Source organism: Ambystoma mexicanum, chromosome 2p (genome assembly GCF_040938575.1).
Source record: "Ambystoma mexicanum isolate Mex_15411 chromosome 2p, UKY_AmexF1_1, whole genome shotgun sequence".
Lineage (NCBI taxonomy): Eukaryota > Metazoa > Chordata > Amphibia > Caudata > Ambystomatidae > Ambystoma > Ambystoma mexicanum.
The window spans coordinates 1298424303-1298445468 of record NC_090923.1 but is presented as its reverse complement, the minus strand read 5'-3'; the positions used below and the strand labels follow the sequence as shown (position 1 = coordinate 1298445468).

The 21166-nt window shown below is 46.2% G+C and overlaps 1 protein-coding gene across 2 annotated transcripts in view; it reads left to right on the top strand.

Moving 5' to 3' along the window:
* USP42 (ubiquitin specific peptidase 42) overlaps positions 1 to 21166 on the top strand; it is a 1198372-nt gene that overhangs the window by 109375 nt on the left and 1067831 nt on the right. For both annotated transcript variants that reach the window (XM_069645631.1, XM_069645629.1), the window contains exon 2: positions 792 to 1041. In XM_069645631.1, the coding sequence (XP_069501732.1) occupies positions 801 to 1041 (241 nt within the window). In that variant the 5' untranslated portion in view covers positions 792 to 800. The remainder of the gene's footprint in view (positions 1 to 791; positions 1042 to 21166) is intronic.

Below are 21166 nucleotides of genomic sequence, written 5' to 3'. Positions count from 1 at the left end.
AAACTTCCCTTGTGGTTACAGTCTGCGCTCTCTCAAGGGTAGTAACCGTCCACTCAAGACAATGCTACTTATACCAGTGATGATGTCGACGTCAGGACGGACGCCTCTGAGCGACATAGACTCGACCAGTCATCGTTGTACAGTGCCCTCTACTGAATTTTTTTTTCCGAAGCATCAATCTGGATATTGGAAATATCAAAGATAAGGAATACGTAGGAGGAACATCCAGTCGAAAGAACATTACCATGGGTAAGTAAGTTGTTTGTTTTAAAGGTGTTTGTAAGAGTCTGCTTTTCTCCTCTGTCACTGACAAACACCAGAGCAGGACATAAGTGGATTGAGCACATTGGAGATAGCTACAATGGTTGCTGTTTGTTTGATTTGACTCTTGTCAAGTTGGGGTTTTCTCTTGCGAGGCCCATGCTCATTTGAACCTCCCTAATGCCTGACATTTCACAGTAGCTAGATTTACATGTGTGGACATAATCGCCATACCTGGCCAAATGCGAAAAACAAAATGTTTCAGATTTGCTCTGAAACGCTGCATCTAATAGTTCACCCTAACTCAAGTTAGAAGTTGTTTTCAATTCCACTATGTTGTGGACACCAAAATTAAAAGCAAATCGTTTTTTGTAGATGTATACCCGATTTGTGTAAAATGTCTAATTTTAAAACATATGTTGGTTTTCAAGATATAGGTATGCGTATGTCAAACTGGTTTTTCTAGTTTGATTTTTAACCTCATAAACAACTTTGACCTCATCAACAACTTTTTTATTGTCTTTTTGTAGAGCTGAACAATGACTATAGTTGACAAACTATCCGAGTCCTCGAACCCCACGACGTGCCAGAACCTGCCATACAGTTCATTGGCACTAACCTTGGGAGACATGGACTCCTGCTCTGCAAGCTGGGGTGCAGTGTCTTCGTTAAACAATGTTCCAAAGCGCAAGATGTCTTTCGGACCTGTACCTGGAGCAGCTGTTTATTCAAATTCATTGTTGCCTGAAAAAAACAAGCCAATGACTCCCAAGGACCACTGTAAGTTAGAATATAACCAAACATTTATTCTGTGGCGCTCATATCCTACTTAAGCGTTTTTCTCTATACAGTAAGTATGTTGTGCAAAGAAGGGGTTCTCAAACAAAACTGTTTGAAATAAACAACATTTATTCATAATCCTAAATTCTGTAAGTAGCTTGGTGAGTTTAAAATAAATAAATGTATAATACATTTAGTTTGCTTGTATCTTGTTAGCCAAGGGAACAATACAGTTGTTGATCCAAAAGAAAACAAGCTTATAGCTTAATTAGACTAACAGTAATTTATTTGCGAGCTTTCATGATGTTAATCATTTCCTCAGGCAGGGATTCCACAGTGAGCTGTGTGTTTTTTTTCCATTTCTTTCCTTTGCCTTCTTTTCAGGTCGACTGGCCCCTGCCCCACTTAACGCAGTGATTCAAACGTTGAAGACTGTATGTATTGCAACCTCTAATGTTTGTCTCTCTAATCAAACTATAAATCGGATTAAATCAACTTGTTGTTTTCTTTTGGATCAACACTTTATATCTCTCTCTCTCTCGCTATATACATATAATATATTTCTGAGGCTTGTCTGCTTAGATCACATGCTGTGCATAGGCCAACATCTAGTGGAAGCTGCGGAGTATTACAGTTTGTTTTTCGAAACTCGAAAAGGGGTGTCGAGCTAGGGCGTGCCAGTAATACTATCCCTAGTGTGACGTCCACTGTACCCATGATCCCTCATGCGTGTAGGACCCTCAGATCGTTTTTTTCCGCCATACTTGTCGGAAGCATATTGCAGAGTTCCCTTGGATATAGCCATTTACAAAAAATGTATTATTACATAACTTCCCTGTTCTTTTCCACACTACGCCAAAGATCGACGTCGGTGAAGATCGAGGAAACCAGCCGCCGAGACTCCACGATGGACTTGGACCTCGGAAGGCCTCTTGTCTCGGCCAGGCCTCTGGCCTCGGCCCTGTACAAGTATGGCGAGTGGGGGGTGGTCATACAGCTTTTCCCACTTTATTTCCTGCATATTCCCGCCTACTGCTAGATTAGTAACTTATGGAGAGTACCCCTTTCACGTGTCGAAAACCACCTCTGGCGCTCTAAGAGCTCTGGAAAGCATTCCTCTAGTCAGGGGAAGGGGGATAAACAACATAAGAAACCCTCAGACCATGTCCATAAGGAAAAACAAAAGGCCTCTAAATCTTTAGAAAAATCCAAGGTCTCTGACCCTGTCACCAAGAAGATTATTCTTGCCACTGCTCAAGATATGGGCATTGAGGAAGAAGAAGATCCTGTAGTCATTTCTAGCTCAAAAGAAAGAAATTCTGCAGACATTGATAGGTTAATGAGAAGGATGTCATTTATGGCAGACTTCTATGAAAAATATCCTAATTATTTTCATAGCTATGCCAACTCACCAGCTACCTCTGCCCCTTTGGGTTCCAAGGCCTCTCAACCCCCTACTAAAAGGCTCCGCTCTGACGCTCCGGGGCGCAGGGCCTGATTTCAACCCTTTTCTTATTGAACCTTACCATCCAGAGTCATATTTCGAGGAGACAGAAACACTATGCTTGAAGACCAGGCAGGGGTTTCTTATTATGGGGATGACGAGGACCAGGAAGAGGAGGAGGAGGAGGAGGAGGAGGAGGATGATGATGAGGCGGAAGCCTACAATGTTGACTCCCCAATTCCTAGGGACCCCCCGGTGCACGACTCACCGATTTGATAATCAGCCACTCCTCAATGAGGTACTGGCTAAGGCAGCAGCTCATTTTCAGATAGACACACAGGGTGTCCAAGAAGATATGGATTTCGCTGAAGAAATCTTAGGTGACAAGAGAGCTATTACCCAGGCTATCCCCATATTAAAATCAATCCAGCGTAGAATTGATCCCTCGCTGGTAACCCCAAATCTTACTCGCGCAGTGAATCCACGAGTTGAGAAATTATTCCGTGCTGCACCTTCCAATCCCTTGTACATTAGTGGTCAATTAAAACCAGACTCGCTGGTAGAAACAACCACCAGAAAAAGGGCAGGCACACCACTTGCTTCTTCTGAAGCACCTCCCGATAAGGAGAGCAAAAAAATATACGCTCTGGGTAGGAAAGTTGCCTCCACGTCAGCCTATCGGACACATATTGCTAACAGTACCACTCTTTTGGCAAGCTACAACTGCCATCAGTGGGAAGAAGTAGCTGCTCTAGTAGCCTCTGCACCTGAACCACTAAAAGGCCAGTTGGCCCAACTTGCAGCAGACGGAAGGTCTGTATCTGGATGCATCCTTAAGACTAATTTTGATGCAGCAGATAATGCTGGAAGACTGATAGCCGAAGGCACAGTAATAAAACGCCACGCTTGGCTAAGGCAGTCAGGGTTCAAACCTGAGACCCAAGCCACGCTTATAGACAAGCTGGTAGAGCCGAACGTTCTCTTCGGCAAGGCAGTGGAAGAGGCACTAAACACAGCTAAAGATGAGTACGACACCCTAAAATCTCTCGGTCAACTTACAAATAAACCCCCAAGTCAAAGGGGAAATAATAATTTTTGTCGCTTTCGCGGCCAAAGCTCCCAGAGGGGTTCCAATTACTACCAAAATCAAGGAACCTCATGGGGCAATAATCAATTTAGGCAGCGCAGGGGCCGGACTAGGGGTAGAGGCAGCCCGCCAGAGGTGGTACGCCACCCAGTAAACTGTGACGTTTTTCTTCGGGTCCCCTCCCATGCATCCCCAGTAGGGGGGCGCATTTCCACCTTCACCCACGCATGGGAAGGGATCACTTCGGACAGATGGGTGCTGTCCACAGTGTCCGCAGGATACTGTATAGAACTACCATAGCGCCCCCACGACCATCCTCCAAGACAGAAGGTACACTCGTGGGAGCACCAGAAAATCCTTCTCGAGGAGATCCCCACTCTACTTGCAGAGGACGCCATAGATCTTATCCCAGGTAACCAGGTAAACAGGGGTATTTATTCAACCTACTTCCTTGTGCCAAAAAAAGATCTTACAATGCGCCCAGTATTAGATTTGCGCCCTGCAGACAAGTATGTCAAGCCACAACAATTCTGCATGACTACACTCCAAGAGGTAATCCCCCTACTAAAAAAGGGGGATTACATAGCAACATTGGATATGAAAGATGCCTATTTTCATATTTCAATGTTCCCAGCGCACAGAAGATTCTTGTGTTTCAAAATAGACAACCAGCACTACCAGTTCAAGGTGCTGTCCTTCGGCATAGCCTCAGCTCCAAGGGTATTCACCAAGGTACTGGCGGTGGTGGCGGCGCACCTATGCAGGGAGGTAATCCCAGTGTACCCTTACCTGGATGACTGGCTCATCACAGGGGAAACCCCCTTAATTTATAGACCAAACCTTCAAAGAACTATCGACCTCCTCTTCCAATTGGGCTTCTCAATCAACGAGAAAAAATCAAGCCCTGGTGCCAAGCACCTCAAAGCAGTTCCTAGGAGCTATCCTAAACACCCAAAAGGGGGTTGGCCTTTCCATCAGAGGAAATAATTCGGAATCTGTTGCTGCAAATTCCTCAAGATCAGGCCGGTCGCCTAATAAGGGTACGCAAAGTGATGCGTTTGCTAGGCATGATGGCATCTTGCATTTACCTGGTTCCCCACGTGCGCCTGCGCATGCGACCCATTCAGGAATGGTTGGCGAAACAGTGGTCTCAAGCAAGTGGTCAATGGGACGATCTAGTGGTCGTTTCGCCAACACTTGTACAGAGTCTTCGCTGGTGGACAAGAGAGAATCTTACAAAGGGGAAACCTTTCTATGATCCAGAGACACAGGCCGTTGTCACAACAGTTGCCTCCCTAGCAGGGTGTGGAGCCCACTACCTGCACCACACAGCTCAGGGTCTCTGGTCTCACAAAGTGGCTCAGAACCACATGAATCTGCTAGAACTTCTGGCAGTCTTCAGAGCGCTTAGGGCATTCGTACACCTCCTATCCAACCTGTCAGTGCAGATCCTAACAGACTGCACAACGGCAATGTTTTATTTAAACAAACAAGGGGGCACTCGTTCGCCAAATCGGTCCAAGCTTGCCCTGAAAATTTGGAGATGGACACTCAAACGGAAGATTTACCTGTCATCCCAACATGTTCCAGGGGATCTCAACTCGCTAGCAGATGCTCTGAGCAGGGATCCCCTTCAAGAAGAACACGAGTGGACACTACACGAAGAAGTCGTAGGAGACCTCTTCTCTCAGTGGGGTCTCCCCGCCATAGACCTATACTCCACAATCGAAAACAAGCAATGCCCAGACTTCGCATCCAGGCTCCAAGGGGAACGCCCTATGAATGAATTGGTCAGGGATGTTTGCCTATGCTTTTCCACCAACCCCTCTGATGAGGAAGGTGGTGAACAAGAGCCACAGGGAACCGATGACGCTCATCCTAGTTGCTCCTATGTGGGCGAGACAACCATGGAATCCACACCTATGCAAACTGGCAGTGTGCGGCCCCATCAAACTCCTGTGCCGGTACAACCTACTCTCCCAGCATGAGGGGCTAACAGTGCATCCTGAGCCCAACTCAATGAACTTGGCAGCATGGCTCCTGAAGTCAGAGTTCGGACATCTCAATTTACCTCAGAGATGTATGGATATCTTGAAAGAGTCAAGAAAACCTAACACAAGGCACTGTTACTATGACAAATGGAAATGATTTATTTGGTGCCAGAATAAACAAATCAACCCAGTTGATTGTACTCCTTCTAATGTTGTCACCTATATGCTCCACCTATTGGATGCAGGGTTAGTGTTTAACTCACTTAAAGTGCACCTGGCAGCTTTATCAGCCTACACCACTTCCCATAACAAGGTGTCATGGTGGAAAGTGCCAGTTGTCAAAGCATTTATGGAAGGGGTAAAGAGACTCCACCCTCCAATTTCTAACCCACCAACAGGTTGGGACCTTAATGTTTTACTTGCTAAGCTCATGGGCCCCCCCTTTGGGCCCATGCACAAATCTAGTCTCAAACATTTGACTTATAAAACTGACTTCTTCAGATCAACTGTTCGTCTCCATAGCTCCAGGCAGAGAGGGAGATCGCGTATCAAAAATGCCATCTCTAAGTGGATAGTCGGATGTATCCAACTGTGCTATTCCCTTTCAGATAAAACACTGCCTTTTTTTTACGCCATGGACCCACTCTACAAGAGGTACTGGAGCCACTCTGGCTTTCATTGCAAATGTCCCCCTTGACACCATTTGCAAAGTAGCTACACGGAGCTCTATTCACACCTTTACTCGGCACTACTGCATTGACACTCGTTCCAAGACATATACTCAAGTGGGACAAGCGGTTCTAAGACATTTGTTCGTTCATGACCCTTCTCACATCCCACCTCCTAACACTGCTCGCTAATCTATGCACAGCATGTGATCTAAGCAGATTCCACAAGCCTCAGAAGGGATACATTACTCAGCCTAATCGTGTTTCAGATGCTTGTATCTGCTTAGATTCACATGCGCCTGCCCTTCCTCCCCTCTGAGAGAAGGCGCATAGATGCTTGTAGTCTTATCTTTCTTATCTGCTTGGATACTCTGTACTAATGCTACTCCTCATGCTACCTCAGGTCAGAAAAAATACAATATGAGAGTCCTACACGCGTGAGGGATCATGGGTACAGTGGACGTCACACTAGGGATGGTATTACTGGCACGCCCTAGTTCGGCGCCCCTTTTTGAGTTTAGAAAAACAAACTGTAATACTCTGCAGCTTCCACTAGATGTCGGCCTATGCACAGCATGTGAATCTAAGCAGATACAAGCCTCAGAAATACGATTACGGTGAGTAATGTATTATATATATATATATATATATATATATATATATATATATATATATATATATATATATATATATATTTCTGAGGCTTGTGGAATCTGCTTAGATCACATGCTGTGCATAGGCCGACATCTAGTGGAAGCTGCGGAGTATTATAGTTTGTTTTTCGAAAGTCGAAAAAGGGCGTCGACACAGGGCGTGCCAGTAATACTATCCCTAGTGTGACGTCCACTGTACCCATGATCCCTCACGCGTCTAGGATCCCCAGATTGTTTTTTTCCGCCATTCTGGTCGGAAGCACTTCATCGGAGTTCCCTGGCTTTGCCATATTTACACTTTAAACTAATTCTAATTTGCCCCATTTTCTCACCCCTACGTCGACCAGCATCTCGACGCCGAACCGGGGAGGAGATCAACGTCGAAACCCGACGGATTGGGCCTTGAGGCTTCCGCCTCGGCTCGGGCCTGGGCCGCTGGCCTCGGCCCTACAGTAGGGAGAGTGGGGGGTGGTACACTTCCACACTCGGTTAGAAACACCTTCTTACCTACACACACTTGCCCGCTGCCCACAGGTGCGTATGGAGGGTACGCCCTTTCAGTTTTGCCCCAAGTGTAATAAAAAATACCCTTGGGTAGATAAGCACGCTACGTGCAACCTTTGCCTGCCCAGAGACCACCCCGAGGCGGGTTGCAGGGCCTGTAGCAGGTTTAAGACAAAAACTCTTAAGGACCGCTCCACCAAGCGTTGGGCCCACCACGCCAAGCTAGCAGCTATGGAGGCGGAGGGTACCTTCAGCGACGGCAGCGACGCCGGACTTTCGGACGGCGAGGGCACCAAGGCGTCGAAAGACAGCCTAACGCACGTCCCCGGCCTCGGAAGGTCGTCCGTCCCGGCGACTATGGGGAAGTCCCCCGGCGACAAGAGCGTTACACATAAACACACTAAACACAAAAAACCCACCCGAGATTCGACGTCGTCGAAACCTCGGAAAGAGGCACAAAAGGAGCGGTCCGAAAGGACGTCCTCTGGGCGGTCCCGGTCGAGGTCGCCGCACGACGTCAGGCAAGCCTCCACACTTGCACAGAGTGCCTCGCCCATTAACATCACGGAAGATCACTCGTCCGGAGACGAACACGGCTTCCATCCCCAGCCCACACCCCAGGGAAAGGGTACATCTCTTGGGAGTGAGGAAAGCCCAGTTTCGAAGCCTAGTTCGAAACACAGGGATTCCACATCCGATCCTCGACGCCAGGCGTCGAAAGATAGGGGAAAGGGTAAACACACTTCCACCCACGGGGAAGGGGGTAAGCAACAAAGGAAACAACCCTTGCAATCCCCCACAACAATAGAACTGACTTCCCCGTCCAAGTCTTCTCAGGGACAGTCCTTAGAGAGTTCCAGCAGGGTCACCCCAAGCTCTAAACTCTGGTCATGCGAGGACATTGACAGAGTAATGTCAAGGATGTCCTCCTTAGCAAATTTCTTCGAAAGACACCCTGACCAACTAATAGCTTTAAACCCTCAGGAATCTTCTCCCTCAGGTTCAAGGGACCCTATCCCTTCAAATAAAAGGCCCCGGGTCGAGACACCAGTAAAGGCTTCAGAACCCTTCGAGGTCCAACCCTATTCTTGCCTTTTCCCTACAGGCCAAGGAGACTCTTCCCTTATAGAGGGCCAGGATTTTGAGACACCAGAAGATCTCGCAGTGTCAGACTATTACGGGGAGGACGAAGACGAGGATGAGCCAGAAAATAGCCCAGATATTTTCAGAATGGACTCACCAGTCGAAAGGGAAGCCCCAGTGTCTGATTCCCCAATAGATAATCAGCCCCTCCTAAATGAACTGCTCTCTCGGGCAGCTAACCACTTCCACATAGACACACAAGGTGTCCAAGAAGAGAGGGACTTCGCGGAGGAACTAATAGGGGAAAGGAAGACAGTAGCCCAGACCATTCCCATCCTGAAATCTATTCAACGCAGAATAGCACCATCCCTTGTCAACCCAAACTTGACAAGACCTGTAAACCCGAGAGTAGAGAAGCTGTTTAAAGCAGCCCAGTCGGACCCTCTATATATTAGAGGCCAACTTAAGCCAGACTCTCTAGTCGTAACTAACACCCGCAAGAGAGCTGGAACCCCATTATCTTCCTCGGAGGCTCCCCCCGACAAGGAAAGTAAGAAACTCTATGGTTTTGGTAGGAAAGTAGCTTCCACGGCAGCCTACCAAACCAGAATCGCGAATTCCACCACACTGTTGGCCAGCTACAACTGCCATCAGTGGGAAGAAGTGGCAGCACTAATAGATTCCGCTCCCAAACCCCTTAAAGGCCAGCTAGCTCGCATTTGTGCAGAGGGAAGAAACGTCTCAGGCTGCATTTTAAAAGCAACTTTAGATGCCGCAGACAATGCGGGTAGAATTATAGCAGAGGGGACTGTCATCAAAAGACATGCTTGGTTGAGGCAGTCGGGATTCAGAGCAGAAACACAAGCTGCACTCTTAGACAAACCAGTGGAAAGTGATCTCCTGTTTGGAAAGGCAGTCGAGGACGCACTAAAAAACGCTAAGGAGGAATTCGACACCCTCAAATCCCTTGGCCAGTTAACTACTAAACCACCTAACCAAAGAGGGAACGGCAATTTTCGTCGCCCCCGCGGCCAAAATTCCAATAGAGGTAATAGCTATTCCCACACCCAGGGTACACAGTGGAACACCAACTCACAACAGTCTACCCAGGGGTATGGTAGGGCTAGTAGAAGAGGACGTGGTAGAGGCAGAGGCAGCCCCAGTAAAGGAGGCGGCACGCCTCCACCGAAGCAGTGACGCTCATTTCAGGGTCCCTTCCCATGCAACCCCAGTAGGGGGACGAATATCCAGCTTCACCCAGGCATGGGAAGGGATAACATCCGACAGATGGGTGCTGTCGACAGTATCCAAGGGGTACTGTATAGAATTACTGCAACGTCCCCGAAACCACCCTCCAAGACAAAAGGTCCACTCTTTGGAACATCAAAAGATCCTCCTCGAGGAAGTCTACAATCTGCTCCTAAAGGACGCGATAGAACTCGTCCCAGGACACCAGGTAAACAAGGGTATCTATTCAACTTACTTCCTTGTGCCAAAGAAAGATTTAACAATGCGCCCAGTATTGGACTTACGGCCTGCCAACAAGTATGTCAAGCCCCAAAAATTCCGTATGACCACGCTACAAGAGGTAATCCCACTCCTAAAAAAGGGGGATTACATGGCAACCTTGGATATGAAAGATGCCTATTTTCATATTTCCATGCTCCCGGCGCACAGAAAATACTTGCGCTTCAAGGTGGACAGTCGCCACTACCAATTCAAGGTACTGCCCTTCGGGATAGCTTCAGCACCAAGGGTATTCACCAAGGTACTGGCGGTGGCAGCTGCACACCTACGCAGGGAGGCGATCCCAGTGTACCCTTATCTAGACGACTGGCTCATAACGGGGGAAACCCCAGGAATCTGCAGATCAAACATTCAGAGGACTATCGACCTCCTCCACGAATTAGGCTTCTCTATCAACGAGAAGAAGTCAAGTCTGGTGCCAAGCACCTCAAAACAGTTTCTAGGAGCGATCCTAGATACTCAGAGAGAATTGACCTTCCCTTCGGAAGAAAGAATTCGGAATATACTTCTGCAAATTCCGCATTATCAGTCAGGTCAACAGATAACAGTACGCAAAGCTATGCGGTTACTGGGCATGATGGCGTCATGCATTTACCTGGTCCCCCACGCGCGTCTGCGCATGCGTCCCATGCAGGAATGGTTGGCGAAACAGTGGTCTCAGGCAAGTGGTCAGTGGGACGATCTAGTGGTCGTTTCGCCAACACTCGTACAGAGCCTACACTGGTGGACAAGAGAGAATATCGCAAAGGGGAAACCCTTTTACGATCCCGAAGTACAGGCAGTGGTTACTACAGACGCATGCCTGACTGGTTGGGGAGCTCACCATCTCCACCACACAACGCAGGGTCTCTGGTCTCACTCAGTAGCCAAGAACCACATCAATCTGCTAGAGCTTCTGGCAGTATTCCGAGCGCTGCAGGCGTTCGAGCCCCATCTACTGAACTTGTCGGTGCAAATCAGGACGGACAGCACGACAGCCATGTTCTATCTGAACAAGCAAGGAGGGACTCGTTCGCCAAATCTGTCCAAGCTTGCCCAGAAAATATGGATATGGGCACTCAGACGGAACATCTTCCTGTCATCGCAACATGTTCCAGGGGAGCTCAATTCCCTAGCGGATGCTCTAAGCAGAGACCCCCTCCCAGAAGAACACGAATGGGTCCTTCACAGAGACATAGTAGAAGATCTCTTCTCTCAGTGGGGTTTCCCCACTATAGACCTATTCGCCACAAGCGAAAACAAACAATGCCCAGGATTTGCATCCAGGTTCCCCCAAACGGACTCCCAGGGGAATGCCCTGTGGATGAACTGGTCAGGGAGGTTTGCGTACGCTTTTCCGCCAACTCCTCTCATCAGGAAGGTGGTGTGCAAGATGAACAAGGAATCAATGACGCTCATCCTAGTTGCTCCCATGTGGGCGAGACAACCATGGTTTCCACACCTACGCAGGATGGCGGTGTGCAACCCCATCAGACTCCCAGCCTGGTACAACCTTCTGTCCCAGCAACAAGGTCAAACACTGCATCAGAAACCCAACTCTATGAACCTAGCAGCATGGCTCCTGAAGTCATAGAGTTTGGACATCTCAAATTACCACAGAGGTGTATGGACATTCTAAAAGAGTCCAGGAAACCAAATACAAGACACTGTTACTTTGACAAGTGGAAAAGATTTGTTATCTGGTGCCAGAATAAACAAATCAACCCGGTTGATTGCACTCCTTCCAACGTTGTAACATACATGCTCCACCTGCTGGATGCAGGGTTGGTTTTTAACTCTCTGAAAGTACACCTGGCAGCCCTCTCGGCTTACACCACATCCCATAACAGGGTCTCGTGGTGGAAAGTACCAGTGGTTAAAGCCTTCATGGAAGGAGTAAAGAGACTTCACCCTCCTATTTCGAACCCACCGCCAGGATGGGACCTCAACGTGGTGCTAGCTAAGCTCATGGGGCCCCCCTTCGAACCCATGCATAAAAGTAGTCTCAAACACCTGACTTATAAAACGGCCTTCTTAGTAGCCATTACCTCCATAAGAAGGGTCAGTGAAATTCAGGCTCTGTCAGTGCAAGATCCTTTCTTTACTATCCACAAGGACAAACTGGTTTTACGCACACACCCTAGGTTCTCACCTAAATTCATATCCAAATTCCATGTAAACCAGTCCATCGAGCTTCCGGCTTTCTTCCAAAACCCACAAAGCTCGGCTGAGGTGAAACTACACACCCTAGATGTGCGTAGGGCGGTCTTATACTATGTAAATAAAACCAGACCGCTAAGGAAAACAGATCAACTGTTTGTCTCCGTAGCTACAGGCAGAGAGGGGGATCGCGTCTCTAAGGGCGCTATCTCTAAGTGGATTATCAACTGTATACAGCTGTGTTACTCTCTTTCTGAAAAGACTCTGCCGTTTACACCAAGGGCCCACTCTACTAGAGGCATTGGGGCCACTCTGGCTTTCATTGCAAATGTTCCCCTCGACACCATTTGCAAAGCAGCTACTTGGAGCTCTATTCACACTTTTACTCAGCATTACTGCATTGACACTCATTCCAAGACAGATACACAAGTGGGACAAGCGGTTCTAAGACACCTGTTTGCTCATGACCCTTCTCACATCCCACCTCCTTCTTCGGGTACTGCTCGCTAATCTATGCACAGCATGTGATCTAAGCAGATTCCACAAGCCTCAGAAGGGATACATTACTCACCGTAATCGTATTTCTGATGCTTGTATCTGCTTAGATTCACATGCGACCCACCCTTCCTCCCCTCCGAGAGAAGGCGCATGGTTGCTTGTAGTCTTACCTTTCTGTTTATCTGCTTGGACTATCTGTACTCACGCTACTCCTCATGCTACCTCATGTCAGGAAAAACACAATCTGGGGATCCTAGACGCGTGAGGGATCATGGGTACAGTGGACGTCACACTAGGGATAGTATTACTGGCACGCCCTGTGTCGACGCCCTTTTTCGACTTTCGAAAAACAAACTGTAATACTCCGCAGCTTCCACTAGATGTCGGCCTATGCACAGCATGTGAATCTAAGCAGATACAAGCATCAGAAATACGATTACGGTGAGTAATGTATCCCATATGTTCCAAAAATCAGGCGGTGAAGCCTTTCTTGTATGGAGCTGCACTCCTCTCATCCGTAATAGCACCAAACCGCGGCTCTCATTACCGCCAGTGAAACTTCAGGAATTCAAAAGGAACAGCTCTGTAAATGCATCTCAAGGTAGAAAAAACGATTTTATTGATAGTAGCATTTTTAAAAGGCTTCCCAAGATAAAAAGAGACTAGCTGACGCGTTGCGCCACACTCCTGTGGCTTGCTCACAGTAACTCCTCTCAATGGTTGGAGCCCAGATTTAAACACACAGAAATAAATTAACAAACAGTGAGAAGGTGACTTACTGGCTGTGACTAATGTAGTCCGCCATTTTGGAACGGGTTCATGTAACTTAACAATGCAGACATTCAAACAAATGTTAATATCATAGTGGTAAACAAGGCTTCATTCTTGGACGTTGTAAAATGTCACAAATGTAACTATTAGCACCCATAGTGAATTCCAAATATTACTAATATTTGGACGACAGCCTATTCTTTAAACCACAGGAGAGCAAGCCGTCATATAAAGTGTCAATGCATAGTGCAAACGAAAGAGATGACGCTTCATTTTGCTTATAAGCATGTACTAATATATAATAATAAAGTGCAAGTGCCTTATTTGATTATAATAAATATATATAACATATTTACAATCATTAAAGTTTTTTTTTCTACATAATGCTTTCAATGATTCCGCGCATCATTCATAGTAAAACATCATATTTGTACCGCTTTGTATAGCATCTCCATGAGCTCAATGAAAATAATCATGCTGTTAATTAGAAAATGAGATCACAACTTTTCATTGATAAAGAGAAGTACTCATGTGTCCAATATGGAATAAAGTGCTTCTGCTTAATACGTAGATATTATGACAACATGAACTTAAGTTCTAAAGAATAATCAAGCCTACCATTCTATGTCCCAATGTACTTAGAATAGTTACTGTTTATCATAATATGCTTTCTAAATTGGGAAATAAAACATTGAACCATGAATTCCAAATTCCAGTATCAGTGTAACTCATAGGATATGCAAAAAGTGTGTGAAAAAAGGGGGGATATTATAAAATCCGAAACCCTGTGGAAAAAAAATTATAGAAAAAAAGAATGTTATAAAAAAGAGATAGAAGAAAGGAGATAGAGTAGAGAAAAAATCAATTAGATAGTCAGAAAATAATTGTGCCTATAATATTTTCGCCAGAGCCGCACATAGGATAACAAAGCAGTGGGGCAGAGGAAAATAGAAAGTGCAAGGATGCCATCGCAGACAGGAAAGACATAATCATCTAGACACCCAAAAAACGTGTACAATTCCTCGTCTATGTTGTGCCCATTCGAGTGTTTGCTTACAAAATCAATTATATATTTTGTCTCTTCCTGTCTCAATTGTTTTTCACTGTCCCCTCCTCTTGGGCCGATGTCAACCTTATAGATACCAAAAAAAGTGAGTCTTTGGATTGCCATCGTGGAACTCAGAACATTTCTTGGCCATAGGATATGCATGGTCCTTGTTGGTGATGGCACTAATAGGTTGTAAAATCTGAACCTTTAGTTTACATTTCCTGCTGCCCACATACCACTTGAGGCATGGGCATGTAAGGACATATACAACTAGCTCAGACTCACAGCTGATGTTGCCCTTGATTTGCATAGGTGTTTTGAGGATGGGGTGAGTATAGCTGTTACAATTAAAAGCATATTTACAAACTTTACATTTACAACACTTAAAAAGCCATCACTGCCCCCTGAGAGCCAATTACTGCCCTTCTTGGTATTGTCTGAGACCATGTAACTGTGTACTACCAGATCCCTGATGGATGTACTTTTGCGTAAGGTTATATCCGGGCGTTCCTGTAGTACTTTGCCCAAGTCATTATCCACCGTCGGAACTTTCCAATATTTGTTAATAATGTTCCCTATAATCTGTGAATGGCTTCCGAAGGTTAGGATCAGTCTGATGGTACTGTCCTTAGGAGCGGATTTGGATGTTATCAACAAGTCCTGTCTTTTCATATCCCGGACTTTGAGATACGATCTCTCGATAACTTTTTTTGGATAAAAAATGACTGCAATTTCTTCTTATGCGAATGCAGTGGTCTCTGCATTATAGTTAGGGTGAGTGAAAGCTCCATAGAAAACCCGAAAAAATTATTGCTGATAACTTTTGACTAGTATGCCGGATTTGGTTGACATTTTGCAAATATAAAGGGCCCCCCATACTGGAAATTCTGGGGAAATTCCATTAAAAAATAAGTTATTAAAGTTAAAACGCTGTTTCAGCCTACTCCCCATTCATTTTCCCTTAGAGGAAAAAAATCAGTTTTTCTCAAGTGCACAGCCAAAGTCGCTGGACGGAATTGGACCAGGTACGAAACAACTTGGGCACAAAGCGTTGACTGTATTTCTCTGGGGGAGTGGGTATGGGGTTATTGCATTCAGTAGTTTTAAAAATATTTGACGGACTAACAAGGTTCCCCTTATCCTAAAATTATAGCTATATCTCCCATGATTCTTTGCAGCAGTGAGGCTTTTTAGAAATGAAAATCCACCTGTTTCATTTTTGTTCGATGCAAGAGATGGCGGTGGTTATAGCCACGGCTAGCTGTAAACAAAAAGTGCAAAGAATGCCATTTGGAGGGGGGGGGGGACCATGCAAGGCATGAAATGACATCAGGTTAGAGGTGGAGCGGGGCAAAGAGGACTCTATGTGAAATTGTGGAGTGTAGAACTTGACAAAATAATATTGCTACAAAGGAATTTTACGATAGTCACGTGTACTAACCGCCCATAACATCAAATATGCTAAAAGCAAGTGCATTACAGGAAACATTCAGTATATTTGAACAGGGAGTGCTGGAACATCGTAAGGAGGGAGGGAAGAGTGTGTTTGGGTGTGGGGAGGGTAACTGGGGCTATTTAAGGATATTTGCTGGCAAAAAGAGTTGAAACAAAAGCACATTTGCAATTTTCTTCAAATAACCGCAGTTATGGAAATGGAGCATTTTGCTGCCTGTTCATAACCGCAGTTATCAAAAAATGAGTGCAAAAGCAGTCTTATATGCACACATACTGTATAAAATGGATCGTATAAGGGTTATTGATCCATTTATAGTGTTCTTTTTTCTCTATTTTTATCACTTGAAGGGTGGCTCTAAAAATAACCATTTGGGGGTGGATGGAGGGTGGAACTTGGAAGGGGAGAACACGTTGCAACATGTAACGAGAGGTAAAAAAATTAAAAAATGTCTGTAATTTCTTTAAAAAATAATTTTAAAAGGGGTTAAAATTGCCACTTAAAAAGGCAAAAAGAAAGCTTAGCGATTAGCAGTGTTGCTGGTGGTTTAAAGTGGCAGCTGCCCACTCTTCTAGGGTGACGTCTCCCGTGGGAATCCTATTGGGGCATATGATGCACACTACCATGAACTCGATTAGGTTTGCTGGCGGGCATAGGACAGCAGGTTGGATCCACTGCTGCCCCGCTGGTGGAAGGTGCGGCGGCCATGCCATATGTTCTGGAGGTGACGTGGCCAGAGTTGATAGTGCAGTGCAGTAGTCTATTACATGTGCCGTCTAGGCCAGCTGCTCTGGATGTAGGAAGATGCATTATTTGGTTACAGATTTCAGAAAATATATACTTGCATATCCATTCTACAGTGTCCTTATCATATGTTTCATCAGCAGGTATAGAACTATTTTACAGATAGTTTTGCACAACTATCAGCAGAGTATTTTGAATATGGTTCGGCCAGCTTGCTTCGCTTACACTATTAATGGGTATGTTTCTCTTGGCAGAACCTTTCATAACAGACCAAATGCCTCTATTGTTAGATCTAGCATGCTTAGCTAGACGCAAACACGGTTCATTTTTATTGATTGATTTGAGTTTTCCTATCCAGCAATGATATCATCTTTTAAGAGTTTTGATATATATGATAGCTCTTCAGCTCCACCATGTTCACTGTTGTCATTTAATGCAGCTGCTATATCTTGCCTGAGTTTCTTTTGGCCTGTATTTAACAGTCATTTTTTGTGCCATTGCAGATGTCCCGGTTCCAGTGTTCACTAGTGCTCTCGTAGCCTCTTTTTTTAGCTACAGCCTCTTTGATTGTCGTGACAGCCCTTGAGAAATCGACTAGGCTATCATGGGCGTGGCAAGCATCGCCATTTCTCCAGAAACAGAGGAAGAACAGACTCAGCAATAGCTTTGGCTTTTCTAACTTAGTCGGGTTCCTCATAATGCGGGTGGCACCAGGATTGATATAGATGTCACTGTTTAGGTATTATTGGTTAGTTACAGCTTTGGTCTTAATAAGTACACATCATGGTAAGTGGTCACTCTCATGCGGCACTTCCACCATATCAATTATCATTTCAAGTGCTTTTTCATTGGTAAATACATATTCTAATGGATTGTGTCCTCCCACATATTCCTCACCTCATCTTATGCTATTCGTATCTGCCAGCTTCGCTGCTTCAGTAAAAACTTTTCTCGGCGGAGGGTGCTGTGCACGAGGTCGTGGCATTGATGTTCCTCGACGGACTCCGTACCGTGTCGACGTCACCATCAGTATAAGTAGCTTGTGCCGCGCCCATTGGCTTCAGTTCCGTTTTTCCGATTGCTTCGCTCTCCAACGGCGCGCTTCGAAATTGTCTTCAAGAAAATGTCGTCTTCTTCCACCCCTTCTACTCCCAAGACAGGGTTAAAAAATGTATCGGCTACGGATCGAAAATGTCGATTACAGACCCTCGCCGCGTTTGTCTTTGGTGCCTAGGTTCAGACCATCGAACCGGCGACTGTGGCTTCTGTCAGTCGATGACAGAAAAGGCCCTTTATGAGCGAAAAGGTAAACTGGCGGTGGGGCAGCAAGCTTCCAAGGCCTTGTCAAAAAACAGAAAGTCGAAAGATTCGAAGGAATCGGACCGCCGTAAAAATTCTAAGAGGTCTCGATCACGCAGTAGATCGAGACATTCTTCATCTTCATCAAAGAAGGTTAAGAGGAGACATAGATCTCCCTCCTCTTCCTCCGATACGTCTACCGAATTGGTAAGATTTCCGACCAAGTCGGATTCCCCAAGAAAATAGGATGAATTTAGAAGGAAGATGATGAAGGTCTTTGAGAATGCGGCCTCGACCCCCTCAAAGAAACCTCCAAAAGAGCCAGACCCCGGTAGTAAAGATGAACCTCGAAAATCTCGAGTCAACGTCAAATTGTCGAAGATTCATTAAGAATGTGTTTCTCCGACACCAACTAAAAAACATAAGTCGTCGAAATCTTCGACGACTTTGTCGACGCCATAGGTGCCGACGGCTTCGATATCAAAGCCACAAGTGTTTTCGACACCTTTGTCGAAGACTTCATCGGTGCCTTCGAAGATTCCTTCGATACCATCGAAGATTCCTTTTGATTCTTTCGACCCAAACTCAAGCACATGAAAGGAGATTTACTCCTTTACCTAAGTCAGACTTCCTTAAGTCTGTCTTCTATATTTGAAGAAAGTGCCTCAGAAGAAGAAGTTGTTTCTCCTTTTGGAGTGCACTATGGTACCAGAGAGGTTCCAGAAAAATTAATCGATCCAGAATCGAAAATGAGAGACCTGTGTGACACCCTGCACTCTGCTAGTGGCATTGATACGTCACCAGAGCTAGAGTTTACAAAACCTGACCCTGCAGAACATGCAGATTCAGGGTACAGGAGTTTGATTCATAGGGTTGTTGAATACATGGGCTGGGGTAGATCCTCACCCACATTTGATTAGGATGAAATGACTGATATACTCGACCAGGGCCCCCAGAAGGACTCAGTTTTCCCTTTCCACAGGGCACTTCAGAGGACCGTCGAAAAACACTGGGAGGTTCCTGATACTGCTTCTGCAGTCAACAGTAATTTTCCAAAGAAGTACAGAACTTCTAGTTCTGACCCTGATTACTTAAGAAAGCATCCCACTCCAGAAAGTCTGGTTATTCAGGCAGCAACTTCGTCAAGACCAACAGCCTATCCATCTATTCCCCCCGGATAGAGAGGGATAAGAAGGTGGATCCTTGGGCCTGTAAGGTCTTTACCTCAGGTAGCATGGCTCTCAAGTCAACAAATGTCACCTGTACCCTGACCAGGTTCACCCATACCCTGTGGGACTGCATTTTGGTGGCGGCTGATAATATTCCCCAAGGTGAGGAAAGGGAAGGCTTCCTGAATATTGTCAAAGACGGAAAGGAGGCAATGGGGGAATGTCTCCAGTCTGGACTGGATACTGCTGATAGTATCAGCAGATCCATGGCTGCAAGCGCAGTGCTACGCAGATTTGCGTGATTGAGGAAGTCGGGGATTGCACCAGACGTGCAGGCCAGGCTACTCAACATGCCTTTTGATGGCTTGACGCTGTTTGGCAGTAAAGCTGATGAAAACTTAGAAAAACTGCAGAACTCAAGAGCGGCAGCTAAATCTCTTAGTGCCTCGTTGCGACAGCCTAAAAAACCTTATTCAGGCTCATCTTCCTGGAGAGGTCGTTCTTTTCGGTACTACTCTTCTTTTGGCACAGGAAGAGGACAGGCCTTACAAAGAGGTCAAAGAAATGTTGCTCATGGTGGACGAGGAAAAAGTGCAAATCAAGCCTCAGGAACGGCATCTTTGCCCTCAGCCGCTCCTGCAGCCACCTCCAAGTCACTCTGAGGCCTTATCACACAAAAACATGGTGGGAGGTAGAATCTCGCAGCATCTGAAAGAATGGCGGGGCATTACTTCAGATGCTTAGGCACTGGAGACAGTAGCTCAAGTTTACTGCCTTCCCTTCCTAAAAAGGCCTCAGGACCATCCACCGGGAACCAACTCTGTCAAAATTCCAGATCCGCTCCTTGTGCAGGAAATTTTAACCCTGCTACAGAAAGGTGCAATAGAAGATGTACCTGTAGCGGAGAGGAAGAAGGGTTGATATTCCCCCTACTTTCTCATCCCAAAGAAGGACAGAGGATTTAGGCCCATCTTGGGACAAGTTCAAGATGGTGACCCTTTCTCAGATCCTTCCGGCTCTTCAACTCCAAGACTGGTTTGTATCATTGGACCTTCAGGATGCTTACTTTCATGTGCCAATCCATCCCAAGCACAGAAAATACCTGAGGTTTGCGGTTCTCACTATCAGTTTCGGGTTCTGCCATTCGGGCTGACCTCCGCCCCAAGGGTTTTCACCAAACTGATGGCGGTTGTGGCAGCAAGTCTCAGGAGAGGGGGGATTCACGTCTACCCTTACCTGGACGATTGGTTGATCAGAGCACGTTCTCCCGAACAAGCTCAGGAACATCTGTCGATCACCTGTCACTTCCTTCACAAACTGGGCTTCTCCCTCAATTTCAAGAAGTCTTGCATGTCACCATCCCAAAAATTCCAGTTTATAGGAGCAGTCTTGGATACTTCCTCAAGCAAAGCCTCGCCTTCCGAGGTCAAAGCTCTCCATATTCTGCAGATGGTAACAAAGTTCCAGAATGCCCAGCATCTGCCGACTCTCAATTATCTTAGGTTGCTCGGCCTCATGGCATCCTGCATTTTTCTGGTGCCACACACTCGACTGAGGATGAGATCTCTTCAATGAGCCCTCAGAACTCAGTGGTCCCAATTCTCGGGGAGCATGTCAGATCTTCTGCAAGTCCCGAGCGCAGTTGCTCAGGATCTACTATAGTGGGCTTGCAACAACAACATCCTCAAGGGAGAATCTTTTTGGCAACCATGGCCGGAGATAACAGTAGTGACGGACGCCTCACTCATGGGGTGGGTGGGGAGCCCACATCAACGATCTGACAATCCGCGGTCATTGGTCTCCATCGGAGTCCAAACTACACATCAACCTGTTGGAGTTGAGGGCAATCAGACCAGCGCTGAAGGCCTTCCTGCCCTCTGTAGAGGGGAAGAATGTCCTGATGGGGACGGACAACACGGTGGCCATGTACTACCTCAACAAGAGAGGAGGCGTGGGATCACTACCACTGTGCAGATAGGTAATGCAGCTCTGGTTCTGGGCAATACGAGAGGGAATCTCTCTATCGACAGTTCACCTAGCCGGAGAC